Source organism: Sciurus carolinensis, chromosome 4 (assembly GCF_902686445.1).
Source record: "Sciurus carolinensis chromosome 4, mSciCar1.2, whole genome shotgun sequence".
In the NCBI taxonomy this organism is placed as follows: Eukaryota; Metazoa; Chordata; class Mammalia; order Rodentia; family Sciuridae; genus Sciurus; species Sciurus carolinensis.
The window spans coordinates 12,633,730-12,659,113 of NC_062216.1; the positions used below are offsets into that span (position 1 = coordinate 12,633,730).

The 25,384-nt window shown below is 48.3% G+C and overlaps 2 protein-coding genes across 3 annotated transcripts in view; one reads left to right on the top strand and one right to left on the bottom strand.

Annotated features, from left to right (window-relative positions):
• Nucleotides 1-22,369, bottom strand: part of Dock5 (dedicator of cytokinesis 5) — a 192,991-nt gene extending 170,622 nt beyond the window's left edge. The window contains exon 1 of the mRNA XM_047548434.1: nucleotides 22,096-22,369. Within this exon, the coding sequence (XP_047404390.1) occupies nucleotides 22,096-22,138 (43 nt within the window). The 5' untranslated portion in view covers nucleotides 22,139-22,369. The remainder of the gene's footprint in view (nucleotides 1-22,095) is intronic.
• LOC124982178 (formin-like protein 20) overlaps nucleotides 22,102-25,384 on the top strand; it is a 60,662-nt gene continuing 57,379 nt past the window's right edge. For both annotated transcript variants that reach the window (XM_047548436.1, XM_047548435.1), the window contains exon 1: nucleotides 22,102-22,734. In XM_047548436.1, the coding sequence (XP_047404392.1) occupies nucleotides 22,137-22,734 (598 nt within the window). In that variant the 5' untranslated portion in view covers nucleotides 22,102-22,136. The remainder of the gene's footprint in view (nucleotides 22,735-25,384) is intronic.

Consider the following 25,384-nt stretch of genomic DNA (forward strand, 5'->3'; position numbering starts at 1 on the left):
AAAAAATCTTCACTGCATGATAAACGATACAGACAGCATTTTGTGTTTCAGAAATGACAGCCATTCTTCACAACCTGACTCAGACAATGACTTACATTTTATTGAGCACTTGCTACATGAGTGCCAGGCTGGGTTTGGAATGACCTCCAGGGGTCTGTCCTTGCAACCCCGTGGCAGGCTCTGGTGTCTACCCACGCGATGACACTGACTTAGGTGTTCCTTGGGAGCCTTCGCTGACCTCTCCAGTGGGAAGTACTCCACTTCCTTCTCTGAAGTCTGACTTAGCATATTTGTGCTTCTCTTATGAAACAGCCTGTTCTCCATGTGCACAAAGTAACTCGGGCTTCCTCCTCTCCCTTCTGCTCCACTTAAACTCCCTGAAAGCCAGGCTATCTTATTCCAGTGCTACCCCCAAGGGCAGGTCCAGCAACTGCAGATCAGAATCCCCTGGGGAGTTTTTGAAACAAAAGAGAACAGAGAAGCCAGGGCCTGGTGCCCTGGAGGCTGGTCTTGGAGGGGACTCTGAATCCTTCTCTTTAGAAATCTGTCCAGGTGCACAACCAGGCTCCAGGCTGGAAGGCCATGGTCTCACAGGGTCAGCTCACTATCCTGCACTTTGTGGCTAAGACTCGAGCTTAACAAATGAATGGACAACTTGGTGAATGACCATTACTATTAGATGTCATCCCAGTATACACACTTGTTTCTCCAGGGGACATAAAACGGCCATCTTGAGATCCCCATGGCTGTTGGCTGCTCTTAGTCACATCTCCTCTGGAATGTCAGCATGTCTCCGACACCCCATCACTCTCCCCAGCCTTACCATGCTTGATGAATAGTTTCATAGCCCTTTTTGCTGATGCGTTACATATATTTTTAATTTGCTGTCTGAATCTTCCCACTTAGGACGCACCCTCCGAGAGGTCATGGAGCCTCTGAGGACACAGACAAGGCTCCCATGCCATCTGTGCCCTCCGTTTGCGGTGCTAAAGAGGAGAAGTGTCTCCTGTGTCGAAAGGAACGGAGCCTGGTTGACTTTCCAGGTTCCTTCCAGGATCCAAAGTCATAGAAAAATGCAATTTTAGGGAAAAAGCCCAGCTATCAACTAATTCAAGGGTGTTCCTTAAGCTGGGGTCCATTAGTCCCCGAGCTTCCTAAAACTGTACATGAAGTGGCATCTACACACATGTTCATGATTGTTTTGTGGAAGGAGCTGGTAGCTTTCATATATTCTGAAAGTAGTTTTATTCCTCAAACAAGAAGTGAAAATTCTCTTGGCAATTTCCTTCAAGGTAGATGAAAAATCTAGTTTCCCAAAGAAGCAACTTGTAGGTCATGTGTGCCAGGTAGTGACAGGGTTCCCAGCAGGATCCCCATTTCCTGATCCCTAAAACGTCTCCTCCTTCCCAACTCACCCCTTACAATGTCCCTTGACTGAAAGCAAGGATTCTTCCCTTGTGCGACCAGTTTGCCACTGGCGACCACTGGACTCCCAGAGCAGCTGCTTCCCGGAGCCTACAACTAAGCCTCCGGTCAAAGCGGCCGAGCAGGACAGTCTCCTTTCCAACAATTATATTCTTCGCAAATCTGGGTGTAGAGAACATCAGACGGGGTGCAGGCACGCATGAGCCCTGAGCCTCCGGCCACGGCCATTCCTACCCGCAGTCCCTACAGGGCGTCTCTCAGACCCCCGCTTACCAGGCGCCCTCAGCAAATAAAGAACCCATTTTCCTTCCCCGCTGCTAATGGCTCCAATTTTCTTGTGGTTTCCTACAATGGAAAATGCCACCAAGACACTCCCCACACATGCGCGTCTACTGGCAGTTCTTTCAAGAGCGTGGATTCCTAACCAGCTAGGTCGGGAGGAAAGAGATGAAGAAACACTGGCAGCCTTTGGGAGGAGCAGGGAGGGCGGGCAAGAAGTCGAGGCAGGCGGTATCTGCACCTCAGTCGGACGCACATGACTTCCCCTACTCTTGAGAGGTTCTCCATACTGTGTCCCCTCAACTGTCCCCTACTCTTGAGAAATTCTCCATACTGTGTCCCTCAACCACCGCTTCACTTCCCAGGTTTCAGGGAAACCATGGTCTGAAACTATTACATGGAAAATTCCAGAAAGAAACATTTCATAAGTTCAGAGTACCTTTTATTATGGCATACTGTTGTAATTGTTCTCTTTTATAATTAGTTGTTATTAATTACTGTGCCAAATTTATAAATCAAACTCTTGGTGTCTGTGCACACGCACACATATACACAAATGTGTATGCACACACATATATAGGAAAATGCACAACACGGCTGGGTGCAGTGTCCAGGCCTCCTGGGGGCTGTGGGATGAACCCCCAAGGACAAGGGGAGCCACTGTGTTCACGGAAAGCTCTGCGAGGTACTCAAGTCACATAACCTCGTCCAGTAAGGCTGCTCCAGTGAAGACCTCAGGAAAGGGCCGATTCTCAGGCCTGGAACTGGAAAGCTCAGAGCAGAAGTGGCTCTGGGGCTGGAGCCCCTGTCCCGGGCTGCGGGGTCTCCCGCCCCACCTACTCTCTGTCAATCAGCTTCCTCGGTTTCCCTCTAGTTTTCTTCATAACTTTGGCAGTCAGGTGACTTCACTCTGCCCAAGACTCTGCCCCACTCTCACCTGGCTGCCGGTCGCCCTCTGTCTCTGCAGCGAGACCCACCTGGGCAGTGCGTGCCCTCATCCAAGCTCCCGGGAGAGGGAACTGAATGGATTACTTATGTCCCTGTGCCCAACTGTATGTTCTGTCCAGACTCTGGAATGGCCTCTGCGGGGAGGGCCACCAGGGGCCAGTCAGCGTGACTGCAGGCATCTCTGGGAAGGAAGGTGAGGCTGCTGAGGCCCTCCCCAGTGGGAGACAGGTACAGGAGCCATCTGTCGTGCGGGGTCTCACCCGGGCTTTCAATCACGTGCTTGCCCTGCGTTCTGAGGGCCAACTGCCAACTGCACAGGAATTCCACGGGCTATTGTTAATCCACTGCTAGTTCTGGAACTGGCCACAGTGGGAGTGTCTGCACCACAGAGGTTGGGAGACGCGACTCACTTGGACTTTAACCCCCCACCCCCACCAAGAGCAAATTTATCAGAACATCATTACAGCACTGGTGGTTCAAGAGAAAGCGGGGGAAAAGGTCAAGGTCAACAAGGTTCCCCACCACCTAACACCATCTGCGCCATCTCCCTCCCCTTCACCCACCCTGTGCTCCGGCCAGCATGGCCAGCGTCCTCACCATCCACTTGGCACAAATGCCCGTCAGCGAGCGGGTGCTCACCATGCTGAGCATCCCCTGCCTTCCCAAAGTGCACGCCCACCACGACAGGGTTCCAGCTCTTCCCCCGAAAAATCCTCAGCTCCTCGGCTGCAAACACACTGCTTCCCTGCACTCCCATAACCCGATGTACCTTTCCACCAGCCTTTTCAGACTCAGCTACCTTCCACGACAGCCAGGTATGGCTCTAGACCCCGGGTCCTTCACTTCATCACAAACGTCCCAGGAACCACGTCCATGTCCGCGGATCTGCATCTTCCCAGGGCTGAGCAGACCCCTGGTCCTCAGCTGGACTCCTGGCCAGTGCATGCTGAAGGAGCCCAGAAACTGTCTTCCCACGAGTCTCCAGCAGCACCTCTCTCCCTGCTTCCTACCCCAGACCCAGACCTGCTGGCACAGGAGATCCCAAGTGACGGAGCCTGACAACCAGCAGCAGCACCACCACCACCACCCAGGCCAGAGGGCCACAAAAGGCTGTGTCTGGGATCTCAACAGAATCTAGAAAAAAGGCAAAAATCAGGGATCAAACAACTGAGATGAAACTTTGATCTGGCAACAGCAGGGTCTCAGCTCGGCCGCCTTCTGTGCCCTCAAGTGACAGAGACAGCAAGCCCTTGTTGTGTCTCTTCTTATAAAGGCACTAGTGTCCTTTTGAGGGCCCCACCTCATGACCTCAGCTGTCTCCCAAAGGTTTCACCCCAAATACCATCGTATTCGGGGCCGTATTAGGGGGGCAAGGCATCAGCATACGAATTTTGGGGGGAACCGATCTCCCAGCACACTTGAGAAGTCTGAGAAATCCCCATGGCAGAGGTTGTGGGGGACAGAAGCCGCCGTCTTCCACCAAGAGACGTCAAGGTCCGGTTGGTGTCTCTCCATACAAAACAAGCAGGGACCCTTCTCACATCCTCGTTTTCAACGCACCTTAGAAAAGTCTCAAAATACTCGATGCTCGGAATACACTCAGACTGGAGGGAAGGGGCTCTACAGGAAATGACTGACGACTCAGCTGTTGAAAACGTGAAGGGTCAGCATGTTCTGGTTGGGGATCTAAAACCAACACGGATCTCCCACTGGCTTCGGGCAACTGCTGGGCAGGATGAGGTGCGATGGTAATTACCATTCCCACCTGGCCATACCGCACTGGCTCCTGCTCTTGACACATCGGCAATGACTCAAGCATCTGGCTGTTAACAGACTCTGGGTCCTGGCTTTTCATCGCCGTGGGCCAAATATTCCTTCTATGTGATTAATCCATTTATTTTAATGACTCCCTTTTAATTTTCATCTTTCTTTTCTTTTCCATCTGTGTATGTGCCCATTAGGGGGAGAGACGCAGCCACTTCTTGGGGTGGAAGAAGCTGCATTAAAAGTGAGCACTTTGAAGGTGTTTTAACTGGTGAAAGAAAATAGGCTGGAAAAATGCCCCAGAGACAGAGTGCAAACAGCCCCTTTCAAAGTTGCCACTCTCATCAGCCAAGAATTTGGTGTTTCGAAGTTCAGCCTGAGGAACTGTGTGCAATATAATTTGGAGTTAAGGTACAGTAACCTTGAGAGGAGCACTGTAGCAGATTGCATGAACAGCATGCCTTAGTTCAACCAGTAACAGGTCGCATTTTCATGCACAGGCTAGATTTCTACAGAGTGACCTGCTTTTACTGGTTTGTAGTCTTCAAAAGATTTTTTTTTTTTAAATGAAGTTCATCCTTACCCTCAAAAGAAAAATAAAAGAACAACCAGGCATGTTGGCACATGCCTCTAATCTCAGCAGCTTGGGAGGCTGAGGCAGGAGGATAGTGACTTTAAAGCAGCCTTAGCAACTTGGTCTTAAGCAGCTTAGCAAGATCCTGTCTCAAAATAAAATATAAAAAAGGGCTGAGAATGTGGCTCAGGGGTTAAGTGTCCGCGGGTTCAATCCATGGTACAAAAAAAAAAAAAAAAAAAAAAAAAAATTTGGGACAGATGCCTGGGACGTTTAGGGAAATCTCATAACTGGAAGCCAGATGAACAAGATCACAAGTTCGGTCTCAAGTAGAGAAAATTAGTTCTTCACGCTCCAGATCACACTTAACCAGTCTAAAGAGCGTAGGTTCACTGCCAGAAGTCAGGAGAGATGCTATGGGATTAAAGGTGGCAAGTCAAGAAAAGTTGGCCTTGAAGGAATGGGTTTCCTAGCACTGAAGCTTTTCCTACACCAAGCCGCCTAAGGGAGTCTTCAGAGAGTTCAACTTCACAGCAGCTTCTTGATTTTTGTTTTTGGGGTGGGAGTTGGGGGGAGGGCAGTGAATGTGGCCTTTCTAGCACTACCTAATTAATTTACAGAAATTTTCAAAACCTGAAAATGCTTCATACTCTGAGAACCTAAAAGGTAGTAGAGAATATTACCTATGTTTTACAGATGAAGAAACAAAGGTAAAGCAAGTCAGACTGCTGGACTGTGTCCGTACCGGAGAAAGGGACACAAGCCCAGCTCCCTAGTCCTGACGTCAATACCTCTAAGTTTCACTCCCCTCTCTAACCCACAACCCTAAATGCCCCAGAATGTAAAAAACAATTAGCTTTTATGAGATGAATAATTCCTAAACTTCACTTAATCCAAACCCGTGTTGCCAAAAAAAAGCAAAGAATTCTCAGAACTGAGAATGAACATGGAATTCTGAGTAACTATTTCAGCAGGGGAAAAAAAAAAAACCAAAACGCTCTAAATTTCCAAAGGATAAAACCCTGCTACTCAAGGCTGCAGATAAACTCAAGAAGATAAAGGCATGTATGCTCAGCAGAACACGTCACATTCTCCATATTTCTATTTCCTCCATCTGTCCTTTCTTGATAGGAGCAGTTTCAGGAACACAGATGCTATATTTTTCCTGAGGCTTCAAAACTGTTAGTAAGTGCTTCCCAACATGGAACTTTGGACCCCAGGATCTAAAAAGAAATCAAACCAAAAGTAAAGAGGGGGAAAAAGGAACAAATGAAAACAAAAAGCACATGTCTATGTGTCCTCTTTGGTCTTTAAAATTTTTAGTCTTTTTTTTTTTTTTTTTGGTACCAGGGGTTGAACCCAGGGGTGCCTAACCACTAAGCCACATCCCCAGCCCTTTTTATTTTTTTATTTGAAACAAGGTCTCGCTGAGTAGCTTAGGGCCTCGCTAAATTGCCGAGGCTGGCTTTGAACAGGCAATCCTCTTGACTCAGCCTCCCAAGTTGCTGGGATTACAGGCATGAATGTACCAGCCACACCCAGCTAAAATTTTTAGTCTTTTGAGGAACTCTCTCTTTTCCTGGTCTAGAATCTATCCTCATGTCCCTGCATTGTCAGAATCAAATAGTCACCAAAGGAGAAAGTGATGGGCTTATGGTTTGCTTCAGGGAGTGAGCTATTTGCTTTTGAAATAAGTCAAGCTGTCAAAATCCGAATTGAGCAAGCAGACCCATATCTAATTCAGGAAAGAAAATATGAGACAGATTCAAAATTTCCAAGACTCTCTTGGCTTAGATCAGAGCTCAGACATGAAAAGAATTCTCCTACAGACTCCAGCCATCTCTGAATTTGTGAGCTTACGGGTAGACCTCCCTGAAGCTGTCGAGCAATCTGAAAACGAAATCGAGCTGCAGTTCAAATACTGCCAAAGATGAACGGGATGCCAACTCTCCCAAGGCTCGGAATGATATGAAAAACTACTCCAGGGTGTTCTCCATGCAGACAACTCTTTGACTCAGTCTCCTCGGGACAGGCTCACAGGCAGGCGTGATAATAGTCCAGATTCTGTTCTTGATGGGTTCCATCTTCAGATTCTGTGATAATCTAGGTGGCAGCACCAGGAATGGGGTGGCCTAGGACTTCTGGTCACAAATGTTCATGAGTTCATGATTATTTCGTGGAACCCTCCCAAGTCAAAGAGAAGGAAACCAGCCACCATGTAGCCCTGACTCCCCTTCTGTGCGCTTTCTACGTTATTTCTCTTACTCACGACCCTCACAACCACACAGTGTGCCACTGGAACACAGGAGGTACTCAGCAAAAGTAGACTGCCTCAGAGCCCCAAGGGAAGGCAGGCTGGCCACCAGAGTGGGGACCCACACCCACGTTAGTCGGTCACTGTGAATTCATCCACTTACTCACCCATTCACACATCCCAGCCTGCTCTGAGTCAGTGAGCGATAAAAAGCACAGGACCAGTGAGCAAAAGTCACATCGCCCGGAGACCCCTGGGATTTCAAACATTTTCCAGGAAGATTCTTACAAGATTAGACCCTATCTGGCTGTAGGGCTTTAAAATTAGAAATATGTTAGAATCGAGGCTGGACCTTGGAGGACAGGTTCAGAGACAAGCAATGTTAACTGCTCAGTAATCAGCCCTGCTCTGCAAACAAGGTCGCCGACTGCCAGGGGAGGGTACCGTCACACAGCTGCTGCCTGGCCAACTCCAGATGGCAATCGGGAACTGCCCACTGTACCAGGAAGTGCTGGCACTAATCTCATCCTACCTTCTCACTTGGCTTAGAGCCTTGTATGACCTCACGACGTCAACGAGAAATAAGACTTCAAAACTCCTAGCCACAAGCGGCTTCTCTCTGAGCTTCACCCAGCAGCAGGCAGTTCCTGCATCCACCGTGACAATTCTGTCTGTCCTCAAGCAAGCGCTACACCTGCAGAAGCAAGAGTAGTAACCAGGTTGTGACATTCGCTTAACACGTGGAACCGGGCAGATCCACACCTGTGTCTCTATCGTCTTCAGTATCCAGCTTTCTTCAAAAGGCATATAGGAGCAACACTGCTAGACTAAGAAATGCTTTTATATGAATGCTGCATTTCATGACTGAAGCACTGCATTTTACACAATGCAGGAGTAAGCATTGTAGAACCACTGCTTCGTCAAAATAAAACATTTACATCCTACTTTATTGTCTTTAAAGAGAGACAGAGCAGTCAAACCCTGAGACTAATGGTTTATCTACCAAGAAACTGACACTTAGATCCTTAAAACGACCAACACATTAAAATCAAAATTAATGAGATGTGATTCTACAGGCTTTAAAATTTAGGATTATAAAGAGACGAGACTAACATAAACACGAGAACTCCATTTTCCCTTACCTGTATTTTTTTAAATTATAAACAGAAAGACTGAGTGTGTCATAAGTAATTAATTGACTGGCAGAAAGCAAAGTGTTTTAAATTATAGATCAAGGATTCCAGGAACACTTGTCAAGTTACGTTTTTGCTAGAATGTACAGGAATCAGAGCTGGAAGACAGCTCAGAAAAGCTCCGTGCCACAACCAGCCAAGACAGTCTATGTGATTTGGGACAAACCAAAAGAGTGCATTTCAGTTGCCGGATCTCTAAGGCAGAGGTAGAAACGGAAGCTTCCTTTGGTCACAGATTACATGAATAGTAAAGGGACTGTTAAATTTATTTGTTTAAATTGGTAATCCATTGACATTGTACAAACTTTAAGAGGTGCACCAAGATTCCATAAAAATTCTTTCTATTTCTATTTCAGCTCAGCAGATCCCTTCTAAGAAATAATCAATGGACTATTCCTTATGTGTTTTTTCAGACTTACAGGTACAGACACCCACTTCTTTCTAGTGCATCCAGCATCTAAAACAGTGGCTAACACACAGTGGGTATCACAAAAACACTTTTTTTTTTTTTTTGGTACCAAGGGTTGAGCCCAGGGATTCTTAACCACTGAGCCACATCCCCAGCCTTTTTACATTTTTATTTTGAAACAGGGTCTCACTAAGTTGCTTAGGGCCTCGCTAAGTTGCTGAGGCTGGCTTCGAACTCGCAATCCTCCTGCCTCAGCCTCCTGAGTCACTGGGCGAAAACAATTTTAATGAATTAAAATGACATATACTTTTTGCATCTTGCTGTTTCACTCAGATGTGCCTGGAAACTATCCATAGCAATGCATTATATAGAACAACCTTGTTCTAAACTTTCTGTTTAGGTTTAACATAAAACACAGAAAATTACATACAAATGCATCTCACTAAATTTTCTCAAACTGAATACACCCACCTCACCAGTACTCAGATGAAGAAACAGAGTAAACAGCACCAGTACTGTGAACGTCTTGAAGTCCACCTTGCCAGCACATCCACATCCACCACCCACGCCTGGCACATCAGGGGAACCACTCTCTTGACCTCTGAAGGTATGGGTGGACCAATGCAGCACATTCTCTGTGACCACCTTCTTTCACTTGGCTCTGTGCTCATGAGACTTGTCCGTCCTTCCATGCAAACATGGAAACCATTCCTTCTCATTGCTCTGGAGTATTATATAGCCACCTCACTCTTGATGGACACGTCTGGTTTCTCATTTGGGGCTACTTAGAACCGTCTATGAGGACATTCTTGCAAAGAATTTTAATTACCCTCAGAGAAGAACTGCTGGATAGACACAGGTCCGACTTTACTAAGAACTGCTAAGCGGTTACCAAGACGGGTGCAGCAATTTACACTCCCCCAGTGCCTCGGAGTCCCCCTGCCACATGCCTTCCCCAACAGACTGTTTCTGTTCTGGTTTTGGTTTGCTCTATTTGGTTCCGATCAGCCCGTCCAGAGGGGCTGTGTGTGTTTGTCACTGTGTTTGCAAATCCCCCAAGACAAATGGAGATCAGCACCTTCCACAGACTTATTAGACATCTGGGTGTCATTTTTTGTGAAGTGCTTGTTCGTCGTTATCGTCTGTGTTTCTACTGGGTTATTGATTTTCTTTCTGATTTTATAGTTCTTTATATATTCTGAATATAAGGTACTGGTCGCAAGTGTGCATTGGGACGCCTTCTTCCACCTGTGGGCTGCTGCTTTAGTCTTTTAAGGGTGTTTCTTGGTGAACAGAAGGTCTCAATTTTAAAATGACTCAGTATAATTTTTTCCTTTTAAAGTTCATGGATTCTATGTCCCCTTAAGAAATCTCTGCCTGTTCCAAGGTCATGAGGATGTGCTCCTCTGCTTTATTCTCAGACCTTTCACTGCTTCACCTTTCCTACACCTGGAATCAACTTTCATATGGTATTAAGTAGGGTCTAGCCACAATTTGTTCAAAACAGATAGGGACTTTACCTGATACCATGGTTTGAAAAGCTCATCCTTTAACCACTGCATGCTAGGGTCATCTTTGCAGACACTGCACATCACTGAGTTCGGTTCCTTTTAATGGCTACATAGTATTCCACCGTAGGCATGTGCCATAAATTACTAAGACCACCCCAAATTGAGCAATATTTAACTTGTTTATGAACTTTTGCTATAGAAAGTGCTGTAATGAGTAATATAATGAACTTTTTATCCATAGGTCATTATTCCCCACAAGTACATAGATAGGATAAACTCAATGAAATGGAATTGTTAAGTCGAAGGCTGGCTATATGCATTTTCAATTTTAACCATTACCTGATAAAGGTTATACTATTCTAATTGGATTTTTCAAACCATAATGATTCCACAGTAGTATTACCAAATAGGCATAGTACCATTTCAATTATACCAAACTTCCCAATATTTTTTAACCTCAGTGTCTTTTTTTTATTCGAGACAACAAATGTGTGACTAGGCTGCCAGCAACATCGATTTAGAAAATACACGCAACCATGAAAGTTTGCAGAAACTGCCTCAGAATCCTGCAAGACAGAAAGCAAAACTGTAAAACAAATCACGCTGTCCTGATCTGACAGTCGGGGCTTCTCTGCTTACCACAGCAAAGAGTAAGAACAGCGTGCAATGGACTCCTGATCTGAAGAAGCCCAAAGCCCAGAAGGAGCACCTTTGACGACAGACCTGCCCCTGTTTCAGGAGGAGTTTGCTCCAGGAGCACAGCGGTCTCTCTGCACGAGATGAGGCCTCATATCCTTATCCAGGACAGAGCTGTCTGGTCCATTTAGAAAGAATGGACAAGGAGAAGCCATATCAGGTGCCTGACCCAACCTTGAAGTCTTCCAAATACGGCATCATCAGTTCATTCAAGATTCAGAGCTAAAACAATATGCATGTTCTTGGACTTTCAGGCCATTACTATAAACCTCTGTGATCAATACACACTTCTTTCACCCTCTGCACTTGGCCTGACACTGGGACCACCGTCCTCTGGTGTGCCTGGATCTGGTGAAGTGGTCACATTGCTGGTTAATTTTGTGACTGGCGTCAGGTCACTACCACGGTGCTGTGGACCAGAGGCCTTGGGGCCCTACGGTGGACCACAGGGCTTCCTCCACTTTGCAGACTCAGACCTCCTGAGGTGCACTTCCTTCCCAGAACTCTCAAAAAGAGGAAGGTGCTTGAATAGCTGGATCGCATTTATAACAAACCTGCACCTGGGGGGGCGGGGGAGACCGGGCAATATTTTTTCCCTTGGGATGCAGATCTGAAAGAGAAACTTGCTCCCTCCCAAGGCAGAAAAACCAAAGCAGCAGATTCCAGACAACGAGCCAAAACAAAAATCTGCTACCAGCAGTGTGATTTGGGATCAGTCACTTTATGCCTCTGGGACCTTTTTATTTTTTTGCCCCTAGGAAAAGAGGGTGTTGGCCAAGAGGTGGTGCTTGCAGACTCCAGCTCTGAAGATTTTATGATTCTATACATAAAAGGGTAAAACTGTGGGGTTTTTATAACAGTCTAATGTCTTAGCCTTAAAGCTCATCATCTCTAGCAGGAAAGCCTGGGGCCAGAGAGCCCCAAGTTCCAGCTCACAAAGTCCAGGTAGAGGGCAGAGCACACCTTGCCACAGGTAACAGCTGGGCACAGGATGCGTTCTGACTCACCGTGGCTGAGTCAGCAAAGAGGTGTTCTCACAAGGGAATTAATCTCCGCTGCGATTTCCTTCCCTCTAGATGTTTTCAACACCCCGGCTCCTTAGGGAGGAGGCTTGGGGTCCAACTACGATGGGTGTGGACATGGGAGAGAAGATGGTGCAATCGGGGGAGGTGGATGATGGACACAGGACAGCACAGAGCCCCGAGACACACAAAGCCCACTTCTGTCTCCAGCTCGGGAAGTAGCTGCCAGCCATTCAGACCATTGTTCCAGTGAACCCGACTACAGCCCAGGCTCGGAGAGGACGTGGCCCAGCATTGCTTGGAAAAATACAATTAACAGGCTCATCTGCCGCTTCCCCTTGTGCACCCACATCTGCCTGCAAATAATTTCTCAAACAGCATGTCTTAAAGCTTAACAATAAAAACCCCAATAATTGTGAGGTCAGTCGAGGTCATAGGATCCCTAAAGAATCATGCACTTTAACGTCCACAGAGAGAAGCCATATCATGGGTGATTTTCGCCTTTTAAATGAAGGAGAAAAGTATTTTTCCCTTTTCTGAAATACTGAGTAAAGAACAAACTGTGTGACCTCAGTCACGATCCTGGACCCCAGTGATCTGGGTCAAGTCCATTATGACTCATCTCAAAGTACTATATGAGTCCTTTGTTTAATCTTTTTGAAGTACTAAAAATCTTCTACATGCAGGAGGTTACACTTACATTACTATATAGAATATGGCTGGGAATAGGCTAAAAGTCAGAAAAATTCTGCTTTATGGAAAAATTCATCACAGTGAGATGTGATTTCTTACCTTCAAACACTTAAAATTTAGATTTTAAATTATTTCATTTGGGAAACCACAAAAAAATTAAATTAAATTAATTAATTAATTAAATTTAATTAAATTTTAATTTAATATGACAGCACAAAAATTTTGACCTCCACAAAAGTTTTGGCAAACTCAATTTTCAAGCACTACCACCTACGCTCTGCAGCACTTCACTGGGACTCTAAACTACATTTCTTCCTCTCTCTGTTCCACGTCATCTTACCTTTTCCCCTCATTACCTGGTGTACACTACACGTTCTTGATATAAAGCGTCACAAGTGGCTGGGTATTGGTGGGGTACATCTGTAATCCCAGAGGCTTGGGAGGTTCCCAAGTTCAAGGTCAGCTTCAGCAACTTACCAAGGCCCTAAGCAACTTAATAAGACTCTGTCTCTAAATAAAATATAAAAGGGCTGGGGCTGGGGCTCAGTGGTTAAGTGCCCCTGGGCTCAATCCCCAGGACCATAAAAAAAAAGTGTCACAAGTCCTTTGTGGTACCAGGAGGTAAATGAATCCCCATGTGCTTGCTACTTCTTCCTTAGACTGTGCCCTCTTTCCCTTCCAAAGCAGGTGCTCAATGCAACACCAAATCAGGGACTTGGAACCTCCTGCGTCTATTCTCCACTGGGACCCAGCTGTCTCTCCATTTAGCCGTTCTGGAATGTCCTGGCCTCCGTAACACCTCCACAAGTGAAAAGGGGTGGGGAGACAAAGGCAAGCCCCCCTGCTTCTTCCCATCTAATAAATGCAGCTTTACAATGTGACTCCTCTCCTGCCCCATCATTCACAGGTTTTGCTAACAGGGTTTATCTGCTGTTCACCTGTCCCTTTTCCTGCTGCCTTTTATCCTCTCTTATGGGAAGCAGCACAGGGTGCTCTTCTCCCAAGCATGGGCAACTCTCCTCTGGTGGGCAAGACAAGCTTATGCAGACTAGGCGCTGAGCCTTCTTTATGCTCCCAGCATATGCCCATCAGGCCAAGCGGGAGCCCGGAGCTGATCCTGGGGGCGGGGGGGGGGGGGGGGGGGGGGGGGGGGGACATGCTGATGAAGAAGAGTCTGACCTCACGGCTGTGCCTTCCAGTTGGAGAGACTGACAGGCAACGCCAGCAGAGGGGGAGAGGGCGGGATGCACAGGTGGGGTCAGCGTGGAGGTGCAGCCAGCTGGGGCTCAGAGTCTCTCCGAGCACAGGTTATTTGAAGGAAGACCTGGAAAATCAGAGCGAAATGGACGTAGTAAGGTCTGTGCCTTCCACAGAGGGAGGAGCCAGTGACACGGCCCTGAGCAAACTCAGCCTGGAGCTCAGAAGCGGAAGTTAAGCCAGTGTGGCTGGAACAGAGGGAGGGAGAGGGAGGGCGAATGTCCTACTGCCGTGGAAACACACAGGAGCCTAGACAGGGGAGGACAACATCCGGTCTCACCTGTGCAAGGTTCCCCTGGCCACCGCCTGCAGAGTGACAGAGGAGAGTAAGGGAAACAGCAGCAAGGCCAGGAGCAGCTCCAGGCAGGAGACGCAGGAAACAGAGACAGTATGAAGCGGGGCTTTGGGGACACATTTTCAGAGGCAGAACAGGTGACCTGGATGACAGACGGAATGTGGGGCGATTCCTAGTGGTGGCGGAGACACTGGACGGAGATGGGAGACCTGGAGAAGGTGCAGGTCTGCAGTCATGGAGGATCAGGACTTCTGCATGGGGAAAGCAGGGGTGGCTCCTCCGAGAGCCAGGACAGATGCCTGCTGCTCCAGACGCTGGGGACAGGAAGACCCTGGCGAGGGCTGTGAATCTGGAAGTCAAAGTCAGGATGGGCGGGTTACCCAGCAGCAGGTGGATAAAGACGATGCAGAGTCCAGCCTGGGGCGGTCCATGTAAAGAGGTCTGACACGGAGGGGGACAGGGAGGTGGGGACCTGGTAGGAAAAGCATGGAGAGGTGGGATTAGAAGGCTAGAAGGCTAGAGAAGAAAGCACTGCAAGAAGGAAAAGGTAAGCAGCATCAAATCTGTCAAAAGCGCTTGCGCGCGCGCACACACACACAAAAGTGATTTCCATTTTCAAATTTTTTTTCCCCCTTGAAACAGCATCTGGTTGTGTTGCCCAGGCTGGTCTTGAACCCGGGGCTCAAGCAATCCTCCTGCCTGACCTCCCAAGTCGCTGGGATGACACCACTGGGCCCAGCTGATTGTCTTCTAACTACAATTGATCCTGATTATTTGATGACTCCGTATGTGTGAATTTGCCTGCTCACCAAAGTTTATTTGTAATCCCACAGTCAACTCCTGATGCTTTCCCAACCCTTCACAGACCTGGGCAGAATAACAAAAAATAATGTGCAGGTTCCCAGCTGAGAGCAAGCAGGGTGATGCTCTGCCTTCCTGATGCAGCTCAACGTCCTTTTCAAGGTCTATCTACGGCTGTTGTGCTTTCCTTGTCATTTTGTTTAAAAACAGCCCTGGAAAGTAGAGTTGAAGTGTTAACCTTCTTGAGCACCAGAAGGCGCTGATGGATCTGATGGATAAAATGCATCCATTGGATAAGCTTTGTTCAGTATGTTATAGCCCCGTGGGCTGCGAGCTCAATTTTAGCAACTCAACTCTACATGAGGTATCTTTAAATAGAAACACGTAAAATAAGGTGGTGTGTTGGTGGACGGATGAAAATGCTGTGACCAGAGGCACATAGGACCTCCCCACATGTCTGCAAGAAGCACTGGCTCAAGACAGGTGCTCTCACCCCTGGGGTGACTGCTCCCCAATCCTCATGGAGCTGAGGCTAGTACGGAAGCCTGCACAGACTTGTTTTTTCCTATACATACATATATCCTATGACAAAATTTAATTTATAAACTAGCCGTGTTAAGATTTTAACACAAAATAATAATAAAATAGAACACCCATGATAGTACACTGTCATAAAAGTGCCCAATAAAGCTATTGCACTTTGGAACCATTAAGTAAAATAAGGGTCACCTGAACAAAAGCCTTCCCATACTGCGGCCGTCAATGGATAAGTGAGATGGGTCCTGAAGACTGACAGGTGGGTAGCATGGATACTGGAGAAGGGAATGACGCCTGTCCTGGCCACCATGGAGCCAAAAGGTAAGAGACTGCATGACGCTGCTGAGAACAGGGCACACTTTAAAACGTATGAATTGTGGGCTGGGTTGTCGCTTGCTGGTAAAGTGTACGCTGAGCATTCACAAGTCTCTGGGCCAATCTAGAGCATCAAATAAATAAATAAAACGTAGGAGCTGCTCATCCCTGGGATTTTCCATTTGATTCTTTCAGACGACTATTGATCACGGGTAACTAAGACTGGAAAGCAAAACCAAGGAGAAGGAGGGCCTCGTGTATTCACTCAGGACTCGCTGTGACTTTATAGGACACCACCGCCACAAATGAGCACTGACCGCCTAGCGAACAGAAAGACTCCGCTGTGCACCAGCCTCCCTGCTCTTCAGTAAAGAAAAGCAGGACTCGTTCTGGTCTTGACGGGGGACAGGGTCCAGCCAGAATCCCACACTCTGTTCTTCTATTCATGTGGCCTTTATGTGCACAGTTGCTTCTTTCTAGGGTGAGTGCCAGGAAAGTCACAAGGATTTCTTTTTCAATGACTGCTTAGGTAAGAGAAGAAAATACGACATAGAAAACATTGCAGGTGGAGAGTAGGCGTGGCCCTCGGCAAGGAGGTGTCCCACAATGGCACTGGACCCGGGAAGGATCAGGTGGCAGATGAACAGCTGGAGCTTGGAAACACACTTTGGTTTGGGAGTGAGATTACATGGTTGTGGGTGGGAAATTTATCTTCCGTGGACCTCATTTTCCTATCTGGAAAAGGGGACAGAAGTATCTCACAGTGCGACCAGGATGATCTCACAAGATGACAGGTGAAGCAGCAGGGCTCACACCTGTGAAGAGCCCTGTATGCTCTTCGTTACTGAGGACCCCCAAAGAGCTTCCATTTGTGTAAGTTACACCTATCTTAAGTTTCCATGTGAGAAATCCAGATTGACACTCTTAAGACATGTTAATTTAAAATCACCACAACCCAACACACATTAGCAACCACAACAGGACTTTTATAAATCTGTTTTTTCCAAACCAAACCACTTAGAAGCGTGGCATTATTTGGCACTTCCATCTATCTCTTTAGTATGTGGCTTCTCAGAGGATGGCCAGCTCCTCCCACCTGCCTCTGTGTCTGTCTGATGCCACCGTGTCCGTCTGATGCCACCATACACGCCATGTCACCTCTGGGAAATTCCACATACACTCAGGAGAAAATGAAAAGAGGCCAATGACATCTTGGCATTATTGTGCAACAACTTTTAATCTCACGGACCCTCTGAAAAAACCCCCCTTCACGTCCCTGCACCATAATGAAATAAAGGATGCAGAAAGAACTTGGTCAGAAAAGTCTGGAACAGTACCTCACAAAGTAAGTTCTTAATGAATACTAACTTTCTTGTCCTTTCTCTCTTAGCCTCAGTGTTGTTAGAACGTGACACATGAGGGCAGGGACTTCCTCAGGTGAATACAATTACATAATGTCTAGCACCATGTCGCAGGTAGAGAGGTAATGGACAAGTGTCACTATTGTCATTGTTGCTCAGATGGTTCTATAACTAATTAGCTGTGTGATCATCAGCCAAAGATTCTTAAGGGGGTTGGATATGAGGTATGCCCAAAAACCTCCAAAGTCAAGGCACAAGACAAAGTTATTAGGTTATGAGAGTCACAGCCTCAGAGTGGACTGATCCATTTGATGGATTAATAATCTGAAAGGATTACTGGGTGGTGACTCTAAACAGGTGGGGTGTGCCTTGGGGATTATATATTTTCCCCCTGGCTCTTCTCCCCTGCCTTCCCCTCTCCCTTCCTCTCTCAAGCCCCTCCTCCCTCTCCCAACCTCTTCTGCCATGATGTTCTGTCTCACCTTGAGCTAAGAGCCATGGAGCTAGCCCATCATGGACTGAACCTTTGACCCTGTGCACCCAAAATAAATTTTCTACCTCCAAATTGTTCCAGTCCTGTATTCTATCATACCCACGAAAGGTGACTAACATAATCTGTGCTCAAATTCAGAGGATCCAAGAACTTGACTAAGAATGAAAGCTACATTACTTCTTTCCAACTGACACTCAGCATTTTCCTCACTTATGACTACAAACAGTAAGCCAGAGTTGACCTAGTAGTGCCTGTGACACTGTCACCAACAGAAACCACAGGTATTTTCATATTGTATCATGATGACTGCAGATATCTTGGAAAATCATATATTCTCATCACTAATCCAAAATTATGGTAGCTATAATCTGGATCTCACTATTTAATGCATTAATAAAGAAGCACATATATTATAATATCAGAAAGTTTGAAAAGGAGCTTGACCACCTTATTTCAGTACGATGGGCCTCATTTTCGATCATTTGTACTTTGCTTGATGCATTTAGAAACATCTTTCTAAGGGCCCACTGGCTTCATGGTTTGCCAAGGGGTGCATGCCCCCGAAAGGCAAGGGCTCCCTGTGTGAAGCAATTCACTTTACCTCTCCCAGTACCAAGTTCCTCTCCTTAAAAGGAAACTGGGTGAGTCACTCTAAGAACCCTTCCCCCAGGTCACTGTCACACCCTAGCTAGAGCATGAGGAATACGGTGTCCAGAGAGAGGAAGAGTCGGAGAAGCAGCATCAGTACACCTGGAAGCATTAACAAAGATCCCCAAGAGGTGGGCTCATCTTAAATCAGCATGCAAGGATCTACTCCACACTCAGATGCTTTTGGACTAATTGGGGCAAGCACAACTAAACCACTGAAGAGCTAATATTTCCCTGAACTACCTTTAATCACACTACAGAAAGAAATATCGGAAACCCCAACATGCAATAATGTATTGCTCTGCAAAGAATTCATAGTAAACATAATGTGTAGCTGTTCTTGACAAAATGGTTTGTATGAAAGCAGCCTTTAAAATAGGTTTCAATAATTCCAAAAACAATTTTCATAATTATCACTAATATCTGCTTAAAATTCAAATAGAATTTTGTATCTTTATATATGTGAAAGAGAGAGAGAGAGGGAGAGGGAGGTAAAAGAAAAAGGAAGGAAACAAGAATGAAGAGAAAATGTAGCCTGGCTCCAGGAAGGAGTACTTGTTCTAAGCACTTAGCACTAAGCACCTCACACTGGAGAACCAGAGTACTCTTAAGTTCCAAGACTCAAGCCTATGGTCCTCTCACTCAATAACACAGCTAACACACATGGGCCACTTAGACACACTTAATACCAGAGTTTGAGCCAACAGCACGCTTTCAAAGACTAAGAACTCCCAGACCAACTACACTGGAGTCCCTATAGAAAAATCTAGGCCATGTCAGGAAAAGACAAGAAAGCACCAAGAGAAAATGAGATAGGAAGACCGCTAGCTTCACCGGACACAATTCGAAGGCAGACCGAAGCTCTGTCCTCGTGCTATAGCCCTGCAGACTCCTCTACCACGCGCCAGCCCCAGCAGGGCTAGCTCTGAGTCATGCAAGGGCCACCCAGGAACCATACCACATGCACCAGCAGACAAGACTCTGGTCCTGAACACTGCACATACTGTTATTCCCTACGCATACATGCCTATGAGAAAGTCCAAGTCATAAGTTAGACACTGTCAGAGATCAACAATAACTTATGATAAAAGAGAATAATTACAACAATATACAGTAATAAAATGTATGATTGTGTAGTCTCTCTCTGGAATTTTCCATTTCATAGGTTCGGAACTCAGCTGACTGCGGTCAGTGATGTCGTGAATAAAGAGGAGGCTACACACACCTGGTATACCCCCTGAGTGACAAGGATAGCAAGACCATCACCTTCTGTGTCACTGATGAGCACACGAGGCTGAGCCGCACCTAAGTCGTGGCACAATACAGGGACTGTGACAGAGGTTTGGCGAGATGCAGCAAAAAGCAAATTTGGAGGAGACAGTGGGCGCGGAATGAGGGATGCAGAATCGGGAGTGAACACTCCACAGGGGACATGCCAAGCATGATGGAAGCCAAGTCCAAAACCGGGGCTCTCCATTACACACTGCTCTAGAGGACAATGAAAGCAGCAGTGAGATAATGCGAAGAGGTGGAACCCTGACTCTGGGACTCGGACTCGAAGACTGTCCTGTAGGCCAGGGAAGGCTTCCAAGCAGCCAGGGAATCCAACAACAAGGCAATTTCCAACAATGGCGTCGAGGCTTCAGTTACTGAGTTCTAACTGTGGGTTCTTGGGTCAAATTCACACCAACCAGAATCTATCATGTCTAGGCAAGTAAATGTCCCAAACTACCTCCTGAGGCAGTTCTGCTAACGCTAGTGCCCTACGCAATCCAAATATTTTTCTTGACTGATGATAAGTAACACCAAACTGACTCCAGAATATGGGGGTGGAAATTAAAAAGAAAACATATCATACTTGCTCCTGTGACTATAGCAATAAAAACCACATTTTTGGGGAACATGTTTACATTAATCACACCAAAGTCATATTTTTGGAAACAGCTTTTAACCTAGTTAAGCAAAATTGGAATTGATAACATTTTTGTAATTAGTAATCGGTGATAAGGCACTGCTGAATATGATTTCATTCAGCAGTTAGCAGTCCATAACACTCAAATTAATTGATTTCACCTTTTTCCGCCCCCATGCATTGATGCTGGAGATGGAACCCAAGGCTTGGGGCACATTACTTATACCCTGCCCCTCAGCTACTTTTGAGCAGATCACTTCCATAATTATTGACTACTTACTAGGGAACCTGGTGAGGAGTCCCTGTCTCTTGTGAAGCCTCAGGACTGAACCATGAGCTGGTGATCTGGTGCAGAAGAAATATCCCTACTCCCTTCTGAGTTGAAGCCAAGTGAGAGAGCAAAGATTCTAAAAGTAACTTAAAGGCAAAAAAAAAAAAAAAAAAAAAAAAAAAAAAGTTTTTGAAATAGAGGGATATTTATACACACGGCAGGCTCACACTCTGGATTAATCTAAGAATATAGTAAATATGAAAGGATTAAAAAAAAACCTGACTCACGGCCACGGAGACACCTACAGATGTTCAGTGCCTGTGAAACTGAGTTGGCTGTCAAAGCACAGAAGCGAACCTTCGGGACTGCTCCCCCATAACCAGGAGGTGAGGGGAAAGTGGGGCACGGGAGAGAGTGGAGTACGATTAAATTCCAAACAGGACGAATGAATGAACGAGAGGAAGTGGCGAATTCTCAGCACACACAGCTGTTTCTAGGAGAGGCTCCCTTCCAGGTCTAAGTGCCCTGCTAACCGCCGGGCTGATGGCAGCAGCCTCCCTCCAGACCTCTGCCACCTCACTCCTCGATAAAAAGTGAAAGCATCGCGGTTTTCCACCTGGGCAAAGCCGGGCACATCCACCGCTTCGGATCCACGCCACCATCACAAGAGCCCCCGGGTGACCGCGGCTCGCCGGCACCGCGGTCACCAATGCCCCGCGCCAGTGCAGGCCGGGATCCCGCTGGCCCCATGGAAAGTGCTCAGGGTGCCCCGCGGGGAAGCTCGGGGCTCCGCAGTCCGTCTCACTCCTCTCCCCGCGCTCGAGAGGGACGAGTGTCCGCACCCCCAGTCCCGGCCACCCCTTCCCACGCTACACTTCCTGTCCCTCCGCCACCTCCACACCGCAACTTCAGCTTCGCATTCCGCCTACAACTGTTATCAAGACCCGAGTCCCGGGGCGGCTGGCCACCCCAACAACTCACTTTCAGGAGGAAAGTGCAGGAGGAAGCCGGAGGCTCTGGCACCGCAAGCGACCTTGCCCCGCGCCGCCCTCGGCGGGCTACGTACTGCAGGAGCCACCAGGACCGGACGCAGCGCGCGAGCTGCAGAGTTGGGGGCCCCAGCGGGCCACCCGCGCTGCCTCGCCTGGACGTTCCCACCCGCACCGTGCTGCAGCTTGGGACTCGGGAGCCGGACCCCTGTCCCGAAGCTCAACTGCACTTCTAGCCACTCGGGTTCCCCAGCCCGGAGCGAGTTCCCCCACGGCGCTACGGGAGAGGCTGCGATCCCCTCCGGCCCCCAACTGCGGCGGTCGGAGCCGAGGGCGGCGGGAGCCGGGTCCCCGACCCCCGCGCGGCGCCAGGCGGCCCGACTCAGCGCGAGCTCGGTCCGGCCGCTCCCCGCGAACTTGGCGGCGGCGGGGTGGGGCGCGCACTCACCAACCCCGTACTTCTGCCTCTTGGTCGGGATCCAGCGGGCCATGGCGGCGACCTCGCCCCGCGGCCGCGGCGGCAGCGGCAGCGGCGGCGGCTACAGCTCCTCGGGCGCCGGCCGCCACCGCGCGCTCCTGCGCGCCCCGGGCCCTTCCGCCATGTTCCGGCAAACTTCGCCCCGACTCCGCGCGGGCCGTCTCCCCGCCGCGCCGCCCGCGGTCACCTGCTGGGCCGGCGGCCCCGCCGCCGAGCGCGCCCCTCCCGGCGCCGCCCCGGCCCCTCCCGCCGGCCGCGCCCTCCGCCCGCCGGGGCCGCCTCCGAGCCCCGAGCCGCTGGCGCCGCCTCTCCCGCCCGCGCCCGGCAGGCTGACCGGCTGCGGCTCCGCCTCGCGGCGGCCGGAGCCGCTTCCCAGGGCGGACGGGGGTCTCCTCCTCTCCCCACCCTCCCCTCCCGGAGGAAGCCCGGGAGGCTGGACCCCGCGGGGCGGGCGCCGGGCTGCGCTGCAGGCGCTGGGCACAGCCGGGCGCGGTGTGCGGGCTGCGCTCCCTGCGCGCGGGGGTCGCGGACGGGGAAGGAGCTGGGAGGGTTTCTTCTCGCCCCCCGCACCCGCCGCGCCTGCACTCCGCGGGCGCTCGGTAAACCGCGGTGAGTGAATGAGCAGTGCACTCCGCGTCCACCCCGGGAACTTTGCGGACACCGCGAGAGCCGGAAGCCCGGCTCCGGAGCAGGCGCGATCCGGGGCCGCCGGGCCGCGGTGAAAGCAGGACTTTGGGCTTCTGGTAAACAGGGAACCGGTGCAAGGGAGACGGGCGCTTCAGAGTATCAAGTCGTTTCCTAGGGGATCCTCTGTGCGGGAAATTATGTAGAAAGCCCTAATTTGGAAATCCGGGATCCCGAAACACCGGGACTCCTCCCCAGGTGAAGGAATGCAGATTCTCACGCCCAGGGGGAAAGTCCGCCCCAAGACCACCTTTTTCCAACTGGCTAGTGACATGTAGAGCACCCCTGCAGGGAAGGTTCTCGGGCACAACCCTGGCCTTCCTCCTTCACTGCTGTTTTATTGATGAGGATCCGAAAGCAAGGACCGCGCGTTGGAGCCGCCTTGGGCTGCAGGTGGCGCCCTCTCTGGCACTCCCTCCAGAAACCCACTGCCCCCTGGAGAGACCTGGAGAAAGAGAAGGTGGGGTGGTTGTCCTGGCGGCTCCTTGCTGCCTCACCCTTGGAAAGAAAGTCGTGCATGGAGTAAATAGCCCGTAATTTCACTGTCTGAGAAAATACCTCTTGCGAGAAATTCTATTGTCCTTGTAGTCTGTGGAGGTTTTCTTGCCTATTTGGAGCAGGAAAAGAAGAAAAACATGTAGTAAAGGATAGTAACACATGATTGGAGTATTAGTGCACTTGGTGATATTTTTTTTCTTTTTTTTTTGTGAAGCCAGGCTTCATTAAAAAAAAAAAAAAAAAGAGGAAAAAATCTCATTTTTACTCCTTGGGAAGTAAACTCTAGGAGTTACTTTTCTCTCTATCAATCAGTACATTACCAATTCACAACATCTAATGATAACTTAAAGAAATGCTTTAGTCTGTCACTTTAGACTTGAGAACCAGAAGGAGTGCCCCATCTTCCGCGAAATAATTTCTCTTAGTCCATCAATGACTTGATGAACTGAATTCCTCAGGTTAGGTAATTTCTTCTCCCTTCTTCCCACAAATACTTGAGTTCCTGCTGGGTGTCAGGCATTGTTCCAAGAATGGAGGCGCTGCAATGGATAAAGTAAAATCCCTGACTTCACAGAGCTTACCAAGGAGAAGGGACAAGTAAGACCAGAACAAATAGACTTATACCAAATGAGGACAAGCCTGTGGAGGAAAACCCACAGCACAAGGACAGTGTGTGTGGACGCTGCTGTTTATATATAGAGAGGGCCTTGGGAAGGTGTCTGAGGAGCAGGACAGGACTGGAGGAAGTGAGGAGGAGGGGCAGAGCTCTGGACAGCAAGAACAGCAAATGCAAAGGCACTGAGTGTGTTTGCCAGGGTCCAAAGCCAGCCAGGAATCCTAGGTAGTGAGAACCAAGAGGCCAGGGGAGATCTGGTCCATGAGGCAGGTAGTCAGATGAAGGACCACAACAGTCCTGAGAACATACATTGCTAAGAACCCCAAGTACCACAAGAGACTTTCCTAGGGGTTTGAACCAACTGGAGACCTGATTTAACTTGCCAGTGGTGGTATGAATAGTGTTTCAAGGGGCAAAGGAACCCATGTGGCTGGAAGGTCATGTCAGTGGCTCAGGATGACCCACTGAGGGAGAACCTACTAGAGGGCTGCGTGAACAGAGGGGGGGAGTAGTGCCCCCCTCAGAGTGCTTCATCAGCATATGTTCCTGGAACACTTGACCAAAAAAGACCTACTTGTATATTTTCAGATCCAGCTTCTCACTGGGTACGCTTGAGGCCCACAATACCTTGGCAGTGGCCCCCTGGGTATGAGAACAGGGTTGGTGAAAGATGACATTACGGTCCAGAGTTTGAACAACTGGAGAACAGGGTTGTCTCCCCGCACCTTCTCAGATCTCTACCTCGTTTTCACCCTTTATGTCACCTTGCCAGCGACAGCCCATGTGGACTGTTAGGAGTCAAATCCCTTTACCCTGCACCAGAGGACCTGCCTGCTCTGACTTCTCAGAGTTACTGCAGTTGTCTGTCTTCAGGGAACCGGGATGATATCTGTCCTCTAGCCATGGACATATTTTTAAAATTAATACACATCAGAGTGTGAATACTCTGAGCCAGCGGAACTTGATTTCTACCAAAACAACATCAACTGCCTCACCCCACCCTTCACTATAGCCTTTTTCCAAAACTAGAGGTTTGAATTTGGGCACTGGAGATTTCAAGGCTGACAATAATTGCCTTAAGAGAGTTGGAGGAAAGCGGAAAATTTTAATTACAGCTTTCAGTATGTTTATTCTTTTTCCTCTAAAGACTAAGTCCACCCACTTTGTTATATCAGATGGTTAAATCCCAGTTTGAAAGTCCATTTAAATCATAAAAGCAGAGCTATTCAAAGTCTTTTTTATAAAAATGAGGCTTAAAATTAGAGAGTCAGCCAGATGGGTAGGTGGAATGACAGCAGGCTTCCCAGAAATATCCTTTTCTTTTTCCTCTGATATCTTTTCAGAAGAAGCAATAAGCTTATTCCACAACCAGGGATCTTCACATTCCAAAGCCCAGACAACTACAAACACTTACACACACACGCATGTTGGCATGCTCTGGGCAAAGGAGCCTTGGAGAAA